At 39.5% G+C, this 13,940-nt stretch overlaps 1 protein-coding gene across 1 annotated transcript in view; it reads right to left on the reverse strand.

Moving 5' to 3' along the window:
* Positions 1-13,940, reverse strand: part of pkhd1l1.1 (PKHD1 like 1, tandem duplicate 1) — a 49,445-nt gene that overhangs the window by 24,084 nt on the left and 11,421 nt on the right. The window contains exons 16-35 of the mRNA XM_040020333.1: positions 12,749-12,842; positions 12,485-12,644; positions 11,613-11,748; positions 11,350-11,493; positions 11,084-11,238; positions 10,772-10,882; positions 10,481-10,630; positions 10,273-10,397; positions 10,009-10,172; positions 9,626-9,795; positions 6,974-7,106; positions 6,231-6,385; positions 5,343-5,465; positions 4,999-5,104; positions 4,389-4,496; positions 4,115-4,276; positions 3,917-4,038; positions 2,852-2,984; positions 1,828-2,020; positions 97-239 (exon numbers count right to left, since the gene is read on the reverse strand). Of these exons, the coding sequence (XP_039876267.1) occupies positions 97-239; positions 1,828-2,020; positions 2,852-2,984; positions 3,917-4,038; positions 4,115-4,276; positions 4,389-4,496; positions 4,999-5,104; positions 5,343-5,465; positions 6,231-6,385; positions 6,974-7,106; positions 9,626-9,795; positions 10,009-10,172; positions 10,273-10,397; positions 10,481-10,630; positions 10,772-10,882; positions 11,084-11,238; positions 11,350-11,493; positions 11,613-11,748; positions 12,485-12,644; positions 12,749-12,842 (2,787 nt within the window). The remainder of the gene's footprint in view (positions 1-96; positions 240-1,827; positions 2,021-2,851; positions 2,985-3,916; positions 4,039-4,114; positions 4,277-4,388; positions 4,497-4,998; positions 5,105-5,342; positions 5,466-6,230; positions 6,386-6,973; positions 7,107-9,625; positions 9,796-10,008; positions 10,173-10,272; positions 10,398-10,480; positions 10,631-10,771; positions 10,883-11,083; positions 11,239-11,349; positions 11,494-11,612; positions 11,749-12,484; positions 12,645-12,748; positions 12,843-13,940) is intronic.

Raw genomic sequence — 13,940 nt, forward strand, 5'->3', positions numbered from 1 at the left:
CACCATCATTAACTTCCATTCATATAAATTGCTTAAATATATTTGCTAGTAAAACACACGGTTGGCATAATTACGACTGGATCACATGTTGCTTACCAACAGACACAGTGTTGTCAGATACGTTGCTGCTGAACCCAGAGCCAGAAACGGTCAGCTCGGTTCCTCCCATCAAAGAACCGAACAACGGCGAGACACTGTAGACTTCCAGGATGTACTCAATGGTCGTGTTTACACCATTGCTGTAAAACAAAAAAACAGACCAGCTAAGGTAAAGGCATTAATAATAGACTTATGAGAATTAATCTTAAACTGTGTCATTTGTTTTGGTATCTATGGCATCTTATTAAAACCTAACTTTAGAATAACTTCGACCAAATTTTTAATCACTTTTTGACAAATGATTCTGTACATGCAGTTTGTATGCCCCGGTGACCACTGAAATCAAAGATCATTCAGATAAAGCTTTGAAATAAGATGGCAGCATTTGCTCCAAGAAGTTCTTTGGAATGATTTGGGTCAAAAAATCATTCCAAAGAAAAAATGTACAACAAATGATGTTTTCTACATCATTTGTTGTACATTTTAACTGAAAAAAAAAAAAATACCCTTAAGAATTTCCTTCATTGTCCTCATGAATAATGGTGGGAATACAAATACATGGCACCATTTCATGGAGAGAAGATCTTTTGGGCAGGTAGAGAAAGAAATTACTGATCTTTATTAAATATTCCAAGAAAGTCGAGTCTATTTTTGAGTAGCAAAAGCTTTTCACTGGGAGGATGCACTTAACAGAACGTGATATCTGCTTTTAGATAAATTCATCTATCTGTCTATGATCTATGTACAGTGGTCCCTCGCTGTAACGCGGTTCACCTTTCGCGGACTCGCTGTTTTGCGGATTTTTTTTTTTTTTTTGCGCAATTTTGCATGCTTTTTTTAAGTTGTATTTTTATTTTTATTTTTTACAGCGCATTGTGTTCTGCGTCCTGATTGGCTGTAGACCATTTTTAGTCAATCTCGTGCCATATCTCCTGTACAGTACAGAATGCGTTAAGCTTCGTAAATAATTGCGTCAAGCAAATTTACATAAATCTTGGATCGCTAGCAGTGTGACTGCTGTACTGCATGTTTTTAAGTCTTCTCCCCAACAAACACAACACTGTCGACGAAACGTTTTGCACCGTCAAAAGCAACCGCGGGTGCCTTTGGTTTCATTCTATAATACTGGGCTTATTTTTCTACGAAGGCTTGAACTTTGAGAGCGTTTAAACAAGAGAGAAAAGTGTATAAAGTGTGTAGTGAGGGGTTTTACAGCCTTAAAACATCTACAATAATTGTAAAAAACAAGGTTGGCTACTTCGCAGATTTCACCTATCGCAGGTTTTTCTTTTAGAACGTAACTCCCGCGAGTCCCACTGTATATACATAGATAGATATAGATATATCTAGAGAGCGATATTTATTTATTTAATTCGATTTTAATCACATTTTCAAATCAACCCCACATCCTGTCTCTGTCTGCAATAAACCATGCTCCACTTTTTGTGTATTTATTATCATATTATTTGTTTATTGTTGTCCCATTTATTTTCTACTCCTTTGAAGGGATCAAACTCTAGTGTCAGGAACCTTGGCGCAGTCTATACGGTGTATATTGACTGAAAAAAACAAATATAAAACAATGTTTGTATCTGACCCTCACAGAATGCGCCTGGGCCCATCTGACACGTGAGAAAACAATTCAGCAGTCTTTCATTTTTGCACGCGAAAGATGAACCCGTGATAGTACTTCCAAATCACTAAGTGTATCTTTGACAGACGCTGTACCTCGTCTGGGGGTAGCCATTGTTCCCAACCTGTACGTCCACCTCATGCATGCCAGGTGGCAGCACAGGGAGAAGACAGGTGATGTTTGCTTCCGTCCAAAGCACAGTGACACATTCCCTCCTTCCTACAAGCACGATGCTGTCATTGTCTTGCTGCCCGAGGTTCAAACCTTGGATGGTGAGAACTTGGTGGCCTGCACAAAGAAAGACAAACAAGTATGCCAACTCATTTTTCCAACGTAGCAGCCTCTGTCATTAAAGTGCCAAGATGACTGGCACTTGTCACCTCGTTGGCTCTCATTGTATGTCATGAATGTCACGGGTTGTTCTGCAGATTAATAGAAATTCTTTTAGTGTCATTTCTTCCTAGTTGTTTAGTATAATTAGACGGTAAGCCATGCTAGCCCCCTGAGCCAAGATTCTCAAGCTTAAGAAAGCTTTAAAAGGCTAAAACTGGGTAAACCTGCAAATCAGCATTACACAACTCAAGACTATAACAATTGAGGTTTCTACACACGCTTTCAGCTGCTGTTGACAGGTCAGAAACATGACAGCTCTGAGCAACAAAGCCCAGACAGCACACACAGCACACGTCAACATTTTAGCTCTCTCTGCCATTAAAATACATTGTGTTCATATATTCAAGGACACATTTCATGTGATGTAACCTGTCCTGTGTAAAAGTTACTGACAAAAATACATAAGCCTTCAATATTTTCTGGATTCACTGTTTTCATAGCACTAACTGAATAATAACAAATGCACTGTGCCTATATGTGGTTTACTTTGTGTATGAAGAGGCTTGAAATTCAATGAAGAAACACTGAATCCTTTTCTTTTCGAGCACAAAGGGGAAGCAGACAGTTAGGACTGAAAGTAACCTTTAAAGGACAAAACCCACCTTCATCCTCATTAAACTCATTAATCTTTACTTAAATGAATCATACAATCTCTATAGTTGTGTTAAAGGTTATTTGATGCATAAACACAACAGCTCCATTCAGCATAAAAAAGGAGCTGCTTACCAATCACAGTGGTGGTCAGGGGATTCAGGCCTGTGATCTGTGGGGTGAGGTTATTATCGTAGGTGAAGGAGCCGATGGCCGTCTGACTCATGTTTCCCAACAACACCGTGACCGTCTGTGATCCCACAGCTCCCTGAAATAAGCATTTTAATAAAAGTAAGTACCTTATTCAGAGCTAAAGGCGGGAAATAATATAATGTTACATAACATTAAGTTATGTAAGTTTTATTATGACAAGACCATATAACTAACTATGTCATTTCTGGGCATACTCTGTCTGATATGACCAATGGCCTGGTGGTGAACGTAGTATGAACTTATTTCTTTATAACAAATGTTACTCAAATATTCTGTTGTGTTAATGCATTTAACAGTTTTGTCAGTACGCTACATCACAAGAAATGACTGCAGTAGTTAGTGACGTCTGACTGACTACAAAAATTAACACAATGATACATATGCTATATATATTATAGTAGCCATGCAAAGTGTCATTTGAAATAGTTTTAATAGGAAAATTAGTGAAAAGAACAAGTTAATAGCGACTCCAATGCATTTACTTGACCATAAAGAAATTTTGTAAGTCACTTAATACATCAGTGGCTAAAGCCTGAGTTTAAATTTCAGTTCTCGTTGCTGGATCAACTTCAACAAAAAAAAAAAAAAAATCACTGATATATAAACAGTTTTAAAACATCCTAAGAAAGCTTCAAGCTTTTTATATTTGTTTTTATTTTATTATGTCTCGTAATTACTATGCATGATCCAGCAAGTACTCACATTAAATTTAGATTCTTAGCGTACCTAAAAAAGTGTTACAGTCTTTTTTAAATAATGCAAAGTAACTACAGATCTGGATATTGGATTGGATAATTAAATATGAAATTATATGAAATCATTTGACTAATTTCTACCAACTCTGGATTTTCCAGTTTGCATTCTTCTTGTTTTCTGCTCATGTACTTTTTACTCAGTTCTCAGCACACTACACGACAGCTATTTTATTTGCATGCTATTACAGGTAAACACTGTGTATAAAAATGAGTTTGCAGTGTGGGGACTTACTGCTGGTGTTCTGCATTTCAGTTCAGTGTCAGTTGAATCAATCAGTGTGCACTCTGGACTGCCAACAGTAACTGTAGCGTTCTGGCTGAAGCCAAAGCCTCTCACTGTCAGCAGAGTCCCTCCTGAGGAAAAAATAAAACAATAATTGTCTCGCAGAATTAGGTGTTTCATGGCTCACATAGAGGATCGTGGTTGTACCTGCAACGCTTCCAGAGAGCGGGACGAAAGAAGACACGATGAGCTGGTAGGTAAAGAGGAAGTTGCTGTCTGAAAAGCGTGAATCGCCCAGAGAGGGGAAGCTTACTAACACTGGGTAGGTGCCGGCACTGGTGCTGCCAAGTCTGCATACTTGAGTGGTAGCTGAAATATATTTCCCATGTTATAGTTAGTCTCCTGGAGACAAGTATCATCTGAGTTATCTTAACAAGAACCTAGAGTAAAATGTTCACTTCTCAAAAATAACTTTACTCACCTGTGGTTGCTTCAACGTGGCACCTGGCCTTTCCCACCATGATGGAAGCATTTTCACTGCTGAAGCCAGTCCCAGTGACAGTTAAGAGAGTCCCCAGACCATTAGAACCTGAAACATTATATTAAATTGTATAAGCTGCCTTCACCACACAGTACGGCATAAAAACACACGGCATAATTTACAAAACTTCCAGGACTTGATCAAATAATATGAGACTGACAACAGGCTTTATACGAATACTGTCAAAAACTGGTGTTGATTGACAAGTTTTGGATAACAAACCCTTCACTAGTGGGTGTTTTGTTCAAAGCTGGAGCTCCTAAACTCCACAACTGTCTCCATTTTCAGATAAATTCAACTGCATCACAAACAGCATTTAAATCCTCACCAGCTTTTTAAGCTTCACATTAGTTCTGACTCACTCTGTCATTTCTGTGCATCTATTCTATAATTAATGTATTCTTTATTAATCATAACTATCATTTTTATTTTATTACTTTAAAACAAAATTAATTTTTTTTAAAAGTTAAATGTGCAAAGAGATCAGAGTCAAAGGAACTAAAGTTACAAAGTACAGCAGGTAACAGTAACTTGGTGATGAACTGAACACCTTGCGAAGGGCTGATTCCTGTCACGACTGGAGTTTTCTCTTCGGACCATATAAAGCCGCAGTCACCAGAACACTTTGATGGGATGCCGTTGATTTGAACCTCCACCTGCGAGCGGTCATAACGAGACAGTTATTAAAGACTGCTGTCAAACATGCTGCCTGCAGGCACGGAATATAAAAATACATCAGCTTTATGCAAACAGAAAAAACAAAACTTGCTCTACAGGATGCACGCTAACAAAAACACATTAACAGATTAGCTGTAGCTACAGCAGACAGTTGGACACACATAACTTGAAACTTAAAACCACCTGGGCTGGAGGCTTTTTGATTCGCAGACGTACCTGTGGTTTGTTTTCCCACACTCGGAAAAAGTCTCCTGTCAGGCTTCGAATCCACAGACCTCCCTTTCGTGTTTCCGTGGCCGAAATAATGACATTTTCCCCGACAACTGACGAGTAATCGAACTGTAGCGAGTGAAAATCACAATGTATGATGTATGTTTATACCTTTTATGTACATGTTGTTATGACTGATTCATGTCATTGAAGCTTTTGTTACTAATATGGATATTTCCACGTATCTAATGTTGTATCACAATAGTAATTTTAAGCAACATTTGTAGAAAAGTGCCAAAATCAAAAAGTCATGTCAGTGAATGCACCAGAAAATATAAAATGTAATAATGAAATATACTAAGTTTAAAATTTTAAAACTGTGACATAAATTAATATTTATTAATATTTAATTATTCATTAATTTTACTTCTATTAGCGCCTCATTTAGCTAATATGGTGTTCATTTCTTTTTATTTAATTTTCTGTAGCATATTCCACAAATTGTATTTATTTATGCATTTTCTGCTTTAAAAAATGCAAATGAGCAGATTGTAATTCAGTGTTTTGGGGTCACAGAGCACATGACTGCTTTGAGTCACGAGATCATTACAGAAATGAAGCTGTTAGCTAATCTAGCAGAAAAAAGTCACTATACACAAAGTCTACATTCATTTTTAATACTATGTTATTGATGGAGATCTTCATTTATTTCTATTTATTCTCGATTTTGGCAGTTTTGGTCTTTCATGCGGTTTTCTTTATTAGAGAAAAAGTAGCCTTTCCTATCAAATGTATACGTTTGATGGGAAACGAAATTTACATTTTAATAGAGAAAGGGTAAAAGAGCAAAGACATAAAGGAACACAAACACAACAGGAAGCGGTGCAGTCAGACCTGGATCAGAGGTTGGTCTCCTGGCTTTGTGAGCCACTTAACGCTCCACTGGGGACGTCTGCAGGTTCCAGACTTTTGGACGGTGACCTGGCCCATCCCTGCAATTCCCTCCAGGGCATACTTCAGGTCCTTCTCACTGATGTCCACAGATAAACCTAAAAACAAGGACTTGTTTTGTCATTTTTAATGATAGCCGTGTAAAGATATCCCAAAATGAATGATATTTGTACCACATCTATTAGGTTTCCCCTCATGAAGCTGCAGTACTTCACTATTTTATATATCACAGAAACACTCAAAGCAGAATTCAAAGTGGAAAAGTGGTAAAGTAATAACTGAAGCTATAGCAGATGTATTGATTCTAGAGTGCTATGTTTTTAATCTAACGTTAATCTAAGAATAAACACCATAAGTCATTAGTTTTTCATCTGTGAACCTCAGAGACGCAGACATAACGTTACAGAGCTAACACTACCTGAAGCTTCAGCTCCCTGTTTCTTTCTCTTTGAGCCTTCAGAAGCTTTGTAAACTTTTAAAAAGAGCTTTTGTGCATTTACTTTGGATTAATGTCAACCTGTCATCCTTCACAATGGCAACAATGGCATACGAGCAGCGTGGAAGTCAGTAATTAGTTATAGGTCACACAGAATTGAACCATTTGGATAATCCTATCTGTGGAACACCGCAGATGCAGGCAAGGCAGCTGTTACAATGCAAATTCTACTAATGTCTGTCAGCGCTACCTTCAGCTCGACCACCGTAAATCATCGCATCAAAAGTGCCGTTCAGAGGAGGGGAGGCTCGGTGAGGACGGGCGATGGTCACTGTGGCAGCTCCTTCTTTAAACTCAGCCGCGTCCTCACTGTTGTTGGACATCTTCAAAAGACAGTGGAGAGAAAAAATATCAACACATTTCAATTTGGCTTCTTAATCCTGGTTGTGAAGTGTGTGCCAGGTTTAAGGCCTTTTTTATCAACAGAAAATGGATCACGAGTGAACTCACTTTAAGCTCATTGTGGGACAGTGGGACAGTGTTTAAAGGACTCTCTGGATGTTGTGCTCATTATATTTTATGTTTGGTTCAAATACCAATATGATGTATGCTGTTTTTTAACTTTTCTGCATTTACTTTACTTATGTTAATGAGCAGCGTAAACTAGCTTCATTCTGTAAATACATCCTGTCACAAGCATTTCACTCACTGTTTTCAAAGGAAATAAGATAGTAAGTAGCATCCAGATGCTGCTAATCAAATCCATTGATTAACTGATCATCAACAAGTGTGACCTCCTCTGTATATTTATGACGAAAGAATTTCCCTCAGGATAAATAAAGTTCTTCTTATCTTATCTTATCTTATCTTATCTTATCTTATCTTATCTTATCTTATCTTATCTTAAAGGTTTTGTCAGTCTGTGGCATTCAGGTACGTGTTAACACAATTCCAAAATCTTCCCAAATTCAAATTGGATTCGGGAGACAGACACTATCTCTACTTTCAAGATTAGGCTTAAAACTTTCCTTTTTGCTAAAGCATATAGTTAGGACTGGACCAGGTGACCCTGAATCCTCCCTTAGTTATGCTGCAATAGATGTAGGCTGCTGGCGATTCCCATGATGCATTGAGTTTTTCCTTTCCAGTCAGCTTTCTCACTCACTATGTGTTAACAGACCTCTCTGCATTGAATCATATCTGTTATTAACCTCTGTCTCTCTTCCACAGCATGTCTTTCATCCTGTTTTCCTTCTCTCACCCCAACCGGTCGCAGCAGATGGCCCCGCCCCTCTTTTCTCTGTATCTATGAAGCGCCTTGAGGCGAGTTTTGTTGTGATTTGGCGCTATATAAATAAAATTGAATTGAATTGAATTGAATTCAAATTCAAACCAGAGTCCGACTGTGCAGTGCTTAGAAAAGTATTAAAAAAAGTAAAACCAAGAAGTACACCTCAGTTGGCATGGTAAATATTAAATTTCATGGCAGCACTATTAAAAAAAGACTGAACAAGTATGGCTTCTTTGGATGGGTACAAACACCCCATACCAATTCTCAAGCACACTGGTGGAGGGGTGATGATTTGGGATCATGTTTTGCAGCCACAGGACTGGGCGCCATGCAGTCTTTGAGGTAATCATGAACTATTCTGTATAACAGTCCAATGTGAGGCCATCTAAACAAACAAAAAACCTTCATCTTATTGATACTAAACGTGGTTCTACAAGCTGGATTTTAAATGGGAAAAGAACACCTGTTAAAACAACATGAAGCAGAAAACCCACATAAACTGCGCAAAGATTAATGTCAGCTTTAACTGAAATAGCTGACATTATGCTTCGGTGCTGCTTCTGCTTTAATTTGTTAGCCAAATAATGACTGTAGAGCAGGTGGAGGCATGACACGCATACAGGATCATTAAAGTGCCTCTCTGTACTGTAACTTATATCGCACGCGTGGCTGCAGGTCACTGTACATTTCTACTGCTTTCATTCACATTGCTGAGGCAACACTGATCTCTTAAGCAGGACATCTGGTTTCAAAATACTGTTACTGAGGCAATTTTGAAACTTTATATCTACTCACTCTTCCTTTATCATCTTTTGGTTTGTTTTATTGAGACAATCCGTAGACACCGTAACACAATAGCACAGGAATGCAGGCTTAACTTTTAGCCTCGGTCCTTTCTTTGTGTGGATTTGTTTTCCAAGAAACACAAGCCAACAAGCCTAAACTCATACGGTTACTCCAATAAGATCCCACAGTACTGGCGTGACTGGGAAAGCCCCTTCTTCTCCCGTTTAATTTTAGCAACACAATATATATATATATTTTTTTTTAACAAAAAGTTAGGATTTCAACGGCCAAAAATTGTTCTCATTATTTGCAGACCAAGGAAAACAAATTCAGATTCTGCACTTGGATATGTACAGCATTGTAGGACAGGGACAAGACATGATGTATATAACCTGTGCTTTTTGGTTTTCTGTTTGTAGCATAGTTTCTATTAAGCAATCACATCTTAACAGGCATTGTTTGGATGCAGGTAAAAAGTCTAAGCGCAGAGTCAAAACGACATTTGCCAAAGTGCATCAGATAACTAATACTTGGTGAAAATGTAGTTTAGATTTATCTCCTTTTTTGAACAATAACAAGAAGTCAGAAATCAAAATCTTTGCCTTGATAGCCACAATAAAAGGCCCGAAAATGTCCCAGTTGCATTAAGAATGTAGGTTAGCTTGCTAAACCTAAGCTTCTAGTCTTCTAGTCTAGTCTGCTGACTTTTAACAACGAAGCCAACCTGAACTGAACCGACGTTACATTTGTGATTTCCAGAAATCTAATGACTTCTTATTCAATATTTCTATTTTACACATCTAAATTAACACATCTAAATCCTACCTGCAGGAAGCCAACGCCTAGCAGTGGAAAATCAAACGCACAGTCTACAGGTGTGGCTTTGATCTCATAGCTGATCCGTGAAGCAGACGATGCATGTTTGCTGACGGAGATCAACTCGAAGGACCGACCAGAATCCTCAAAAGGAGCGGGCCTCCTCTTGTTAGGAACAGCTGTGCAATAAAAAATGAGGAAAATTAAGTTTATCAATATTTAATTAGGGAGAAAACAAGTGTTTAAGACTCCCTGTACAGGCATCAAAGTTATACATTTAAAGGTATTCTGCAAAACGGTAGGATAGAAATATGTAACAACATAAAGCAGAATATTAAGATATTTGAATACTGTCTGTACAATTAAACAATAAGTACTATCCAACTCTGTACCATTTTCATCAATTGCAGTGGCCATCTTTCCAATATGAACGACATCTATGTAGAAATCTTCACCAGAAGTATCCTTGTACAGGTAGAACTCCAGCAGACTGTATCTGCTCCCAATGTATTGTGTCTGCAGAGAACTTCGCAGATTCATGCATTTGTAACTCCATCTGTGAAGAAAATATCTTATTTACACGCTGCACCGATATGTAATTAGTGTCTTTGCACATTTTGGATAAATCAAAAGCACTTTAAGGACTTAGCACTGACTTGGAGCCCTTGTTGAAGATAGTGTTGATCTTTGTTGTGAGTGTTAGCATTTTGCCTTTGCTGTCCTGGTAAGTGAACCTCATTCCAACTTCATCTTTCAACATTCCCTTGTATGCAAAGCAAAGCTGGAAGAAAATTAAATGAATATTTGTGAAAAAGGTAGCTGCACAATGCCATCAACAATAAATACATAAATGATTGATTTTACCATTGGGTGCTTGTCCAATGAAACCGGTCCATATGTATCTCCAGACTCTGTTGTGTAGCTGTCCTTGAAAAGGATCTCGGCGTTCTTCAGCGACCACCGGCCACAGAATCCCGAGTGATCTACAGGCGTCCCTTCGTTTGCAATATTGAACTGATGAATGGAAAAAAGCAGAAAACTGAGAATCCACAATCAAATTATCTAAATATTTAAGAAATCATTTCTCACAGTTTTCTGTTTCATTTTTACAGACATTTCTTTTCTGTTTTAGTATTTTTATTTGTCCCCACAAACCTGCGAATTGTCATTTTCAAAGTCTTTGAAGTATTTCACATCAGTGCCTTCAAAAGTCAAGATCTCCCCCGGACACTCTGCTTTCATCAGGTCTTCCAGAGCCGACTGAACCTGTTCACACAAGCTGGGCATTAGTTACCTCAAGACATCACACCTTTAACAAAACTGTAAAAATTCAGTTTTTGCAGGATCTTTGATAGTTATTTTCAGCAACAATCTTCAGCCTAATCAGTCTGTGAATAATATGACAAAAAAAAAAAAGCTAAACTTGAGACGGTCACTGGACCCTTTTTTTTTTTTTACAATACAGACCTCAGATTTGGATGCATTGAAGGCGATGGGCTTTGTAGGGATTCCTCCCCAGAGCAGAGTGAAGGTTTTCATGTTGCCCCTCCCCTTGGTAACCTCAGCAACAGTGATGTTGGTGTCCGAACCAAAAACCTCAAAGTGAAGAGGTTCAAAGTCACCTACAAGCCAAGAGAGCAAAACGCACAAATTTAACACCCAACAAAAAAGCTCAACACAAGCTTACTCTTTTTAATTATTTTATGCATCCGCCTCACTTTGGTTCTTCATACCTCTGTCAGAATTGAAAGTGACTATAAAGTGAGACCCTTCGCTGCTTTGTTGTTTGGTGACCATGACCGTGTCGGGTTTGATGGACCACAGGCCGTTCAAGGCTGTTTCTACCTCAGCTGCTGAAGCGCTGACTGGGATCGGTGCTAAACGAGGCAAAGACGAAGAAACAACGTGTATTTTGGGGTTCCATCAAATTGGACCAAGATATGCAAGTTTTTTTGTGGCTGCCAAATCCAAGTTTACTCAGTGTTTTTCACATTACCAGTCATGGCACGTCCATAGCCGAGGCTGAAGAAGGCACTACTACAGAGTGCGTCAGAACAGCTGCTGCTCACAGTCACGTTCTGGACTTCCTTGACTCCAGCCACATTGGCGGGCCACATGTCAAAGGTAACCACCTGGTTAACAGTGAAAATGTGCAGAAATGAGGCACAAAGCTATGAAAAACATCATTCCATCCATTTTCTTCAGCTTATCCAATTCAAGATCAGAGGTGTTCCCATGCACTTTGCAACTTTTGCAAAACAGGAGCAAACCTAGCCTAGCTCTGTCCAACAGAGGGGGATATAGTAACACTATTTAATGCTCAAACCTGTAGCATGTTACTGTATCTCATCTTTCTATTTTTTTTATTTCTAAGCTAACTAACCAAACATGCTCCTGTTTATTTACCCAAACGTCCGACTACATCTTTTGGAGGACTTGCAGATATTTTTGGATGAGTTGTACATTCACAGCATTTCTGCCATTAGAGGTCTTCCAGGCAAATAAAATACCAAAACATATAGTTTGAAGACATTTTGAAGCATTCTGAGTGGTCTTCATCAAACCCATGAAAATATATTGGACTCAGCAGAACTTTATTATATTTAGCTGTGTGAATATATTGGTCATTTGATTTATTTCTAATAAAATAGCTGGAAGTAGCTTAGACTAGGCTTCCATTAGACAACTATTGATATAGCTAGAACAACAAATAATGAGCAACCTTCACTGTCACCTGTAACTTTAAAGCATTACAAACTGTGTTGCAACGTCATACCTACAGTACATTACTATATATCACTAGTCTGATATCAGGCTTAGGTAAGGGCGTATGACACCTCTGAAAGGTGTAGCTACCACGTGCTGTACCTGCTCCTCATCAAACACGTCGTAATCAGCACCAATGTCCTGGACTTCATTGACAGCATCATCCGTCTGGTCTTCTGTGTAGGAACTCTCCCCTTGGAACAAGCCCAAGTTTATGGTAGCTGCACCGCCATATTCCTGTTGAAGAATTTCCATGTAATACCTAAAACAAAACATTTATAGTTATTTTAGGTATGCCTATAAAATCTTTGGTATACTTTGGATGAATGATTTGAGGTAAATAAAGCTGCAGGCTGCCAGGCTTACGGTTTGTCTTTCTCCAAGGCCAGTACTTGTGACTTTTGTGACGCCAGTTGTGTGTAGTCACTGACATAATATGGCTGATATGCAACTTTAACCTGAAGTAAAGGATTTAGGAAATTATTATCACTTAAGGACAGTAAACTGTACTGTGATTTGAAAAAAATAAATCTTGTCACACCTTCAACCTGGTGCACCTTGTCCCTGTGTATGAGCCCTTAGTGCGCAGGGAGCCACCAGCCACCCGCACAGTACAGAGATGGTCAGAGGAGAGCGAGGAGGCTCTTAAGGATTGTTTTGAGTCGACTGTGTGGGAGGTGATTTGTGATGACCACGGAGAGGACATCGACAGCCTTACTACATGCATTACTGACTATATAAACTTCTGTGTGGATAACACTGTACCTACCAGGACTGTACGGTGTTTCTCCAACAACAAACCTTGGATTACCCCAGAAATTAAAACCGTCCTCAAGCAGAAGAGGAGGGCCTTCAAATCCAGAGACAAAGAGGAGTTGAAAAGGGTGCAGAGAGAGCTGAGGGGACTGATAAGGAATGGGAAGGAGAGCTACAGGCAGAAGATGGAGAACCAGCTTCAACAAAACAACGTTGGTGAAGTCTGGAGAGGCCTCAGAACCATCTCGGGCCACAAACAGCAGAACTCTCTGCCTGGGAGGGATGTGAGGTGGGCAAATGAACTGAATCATTTCTTCAACAGATTTGATTCAGCCATGAGGCAGTCTGCAACATCGGCTGCAGACTCACCCACCCCCACTGCTGCTGTTCCACCTCAGACACTTCACACCTCCTCTATTCACCCTGCTCACTCCCCCCCACCCCCAACTGCAGCATCCAATACACACTCAACACAAGGCTCCAGCCTGTCTCTCTCAACCACCCAGGTTAGGAGGGAACTGAGGAGGATTAACGGCAAGAAGGCAGCGGGTCCAGATGGCATCAGCTCGAGGGTCGTCAGGTCCTGTGCGGACCAACTGTGTGGGGTGATGGAGCACCTCTTCAACCTGAGCCTGAGGTTGGGAAGAGTCCCACAGCTCTGGAAAACCTCCTGTGTTGTACCAGTGCCAAAGACTTCACGCCCCAAGGACCTCAACAGCTACAGGCCGGTGGCTCTGACATCCCACCTGATGAAGACCCTGGAGCGGTTGGTCCTGGCTCAGCTTCGGCGCCTAATAAGCTC

The sequence above is a fragment of the Simochromis diagramma genome, unplaced genomic scaffold, assembly GCF_900408965.1.
Source record: "Simochromis diagramma unplaced genomic scaffold, fSimDia1.1 OVJJ01000753.1, whole genome shotgun sequence".
In the NCBI taxonomy this organism is placed as follows: domain Eukaryota; kingdom Metazoa; phylum Chordata; class Actinopteri; order Cichliformes; family Cichlidae; genus Simochromis; species Simochromis diagramma.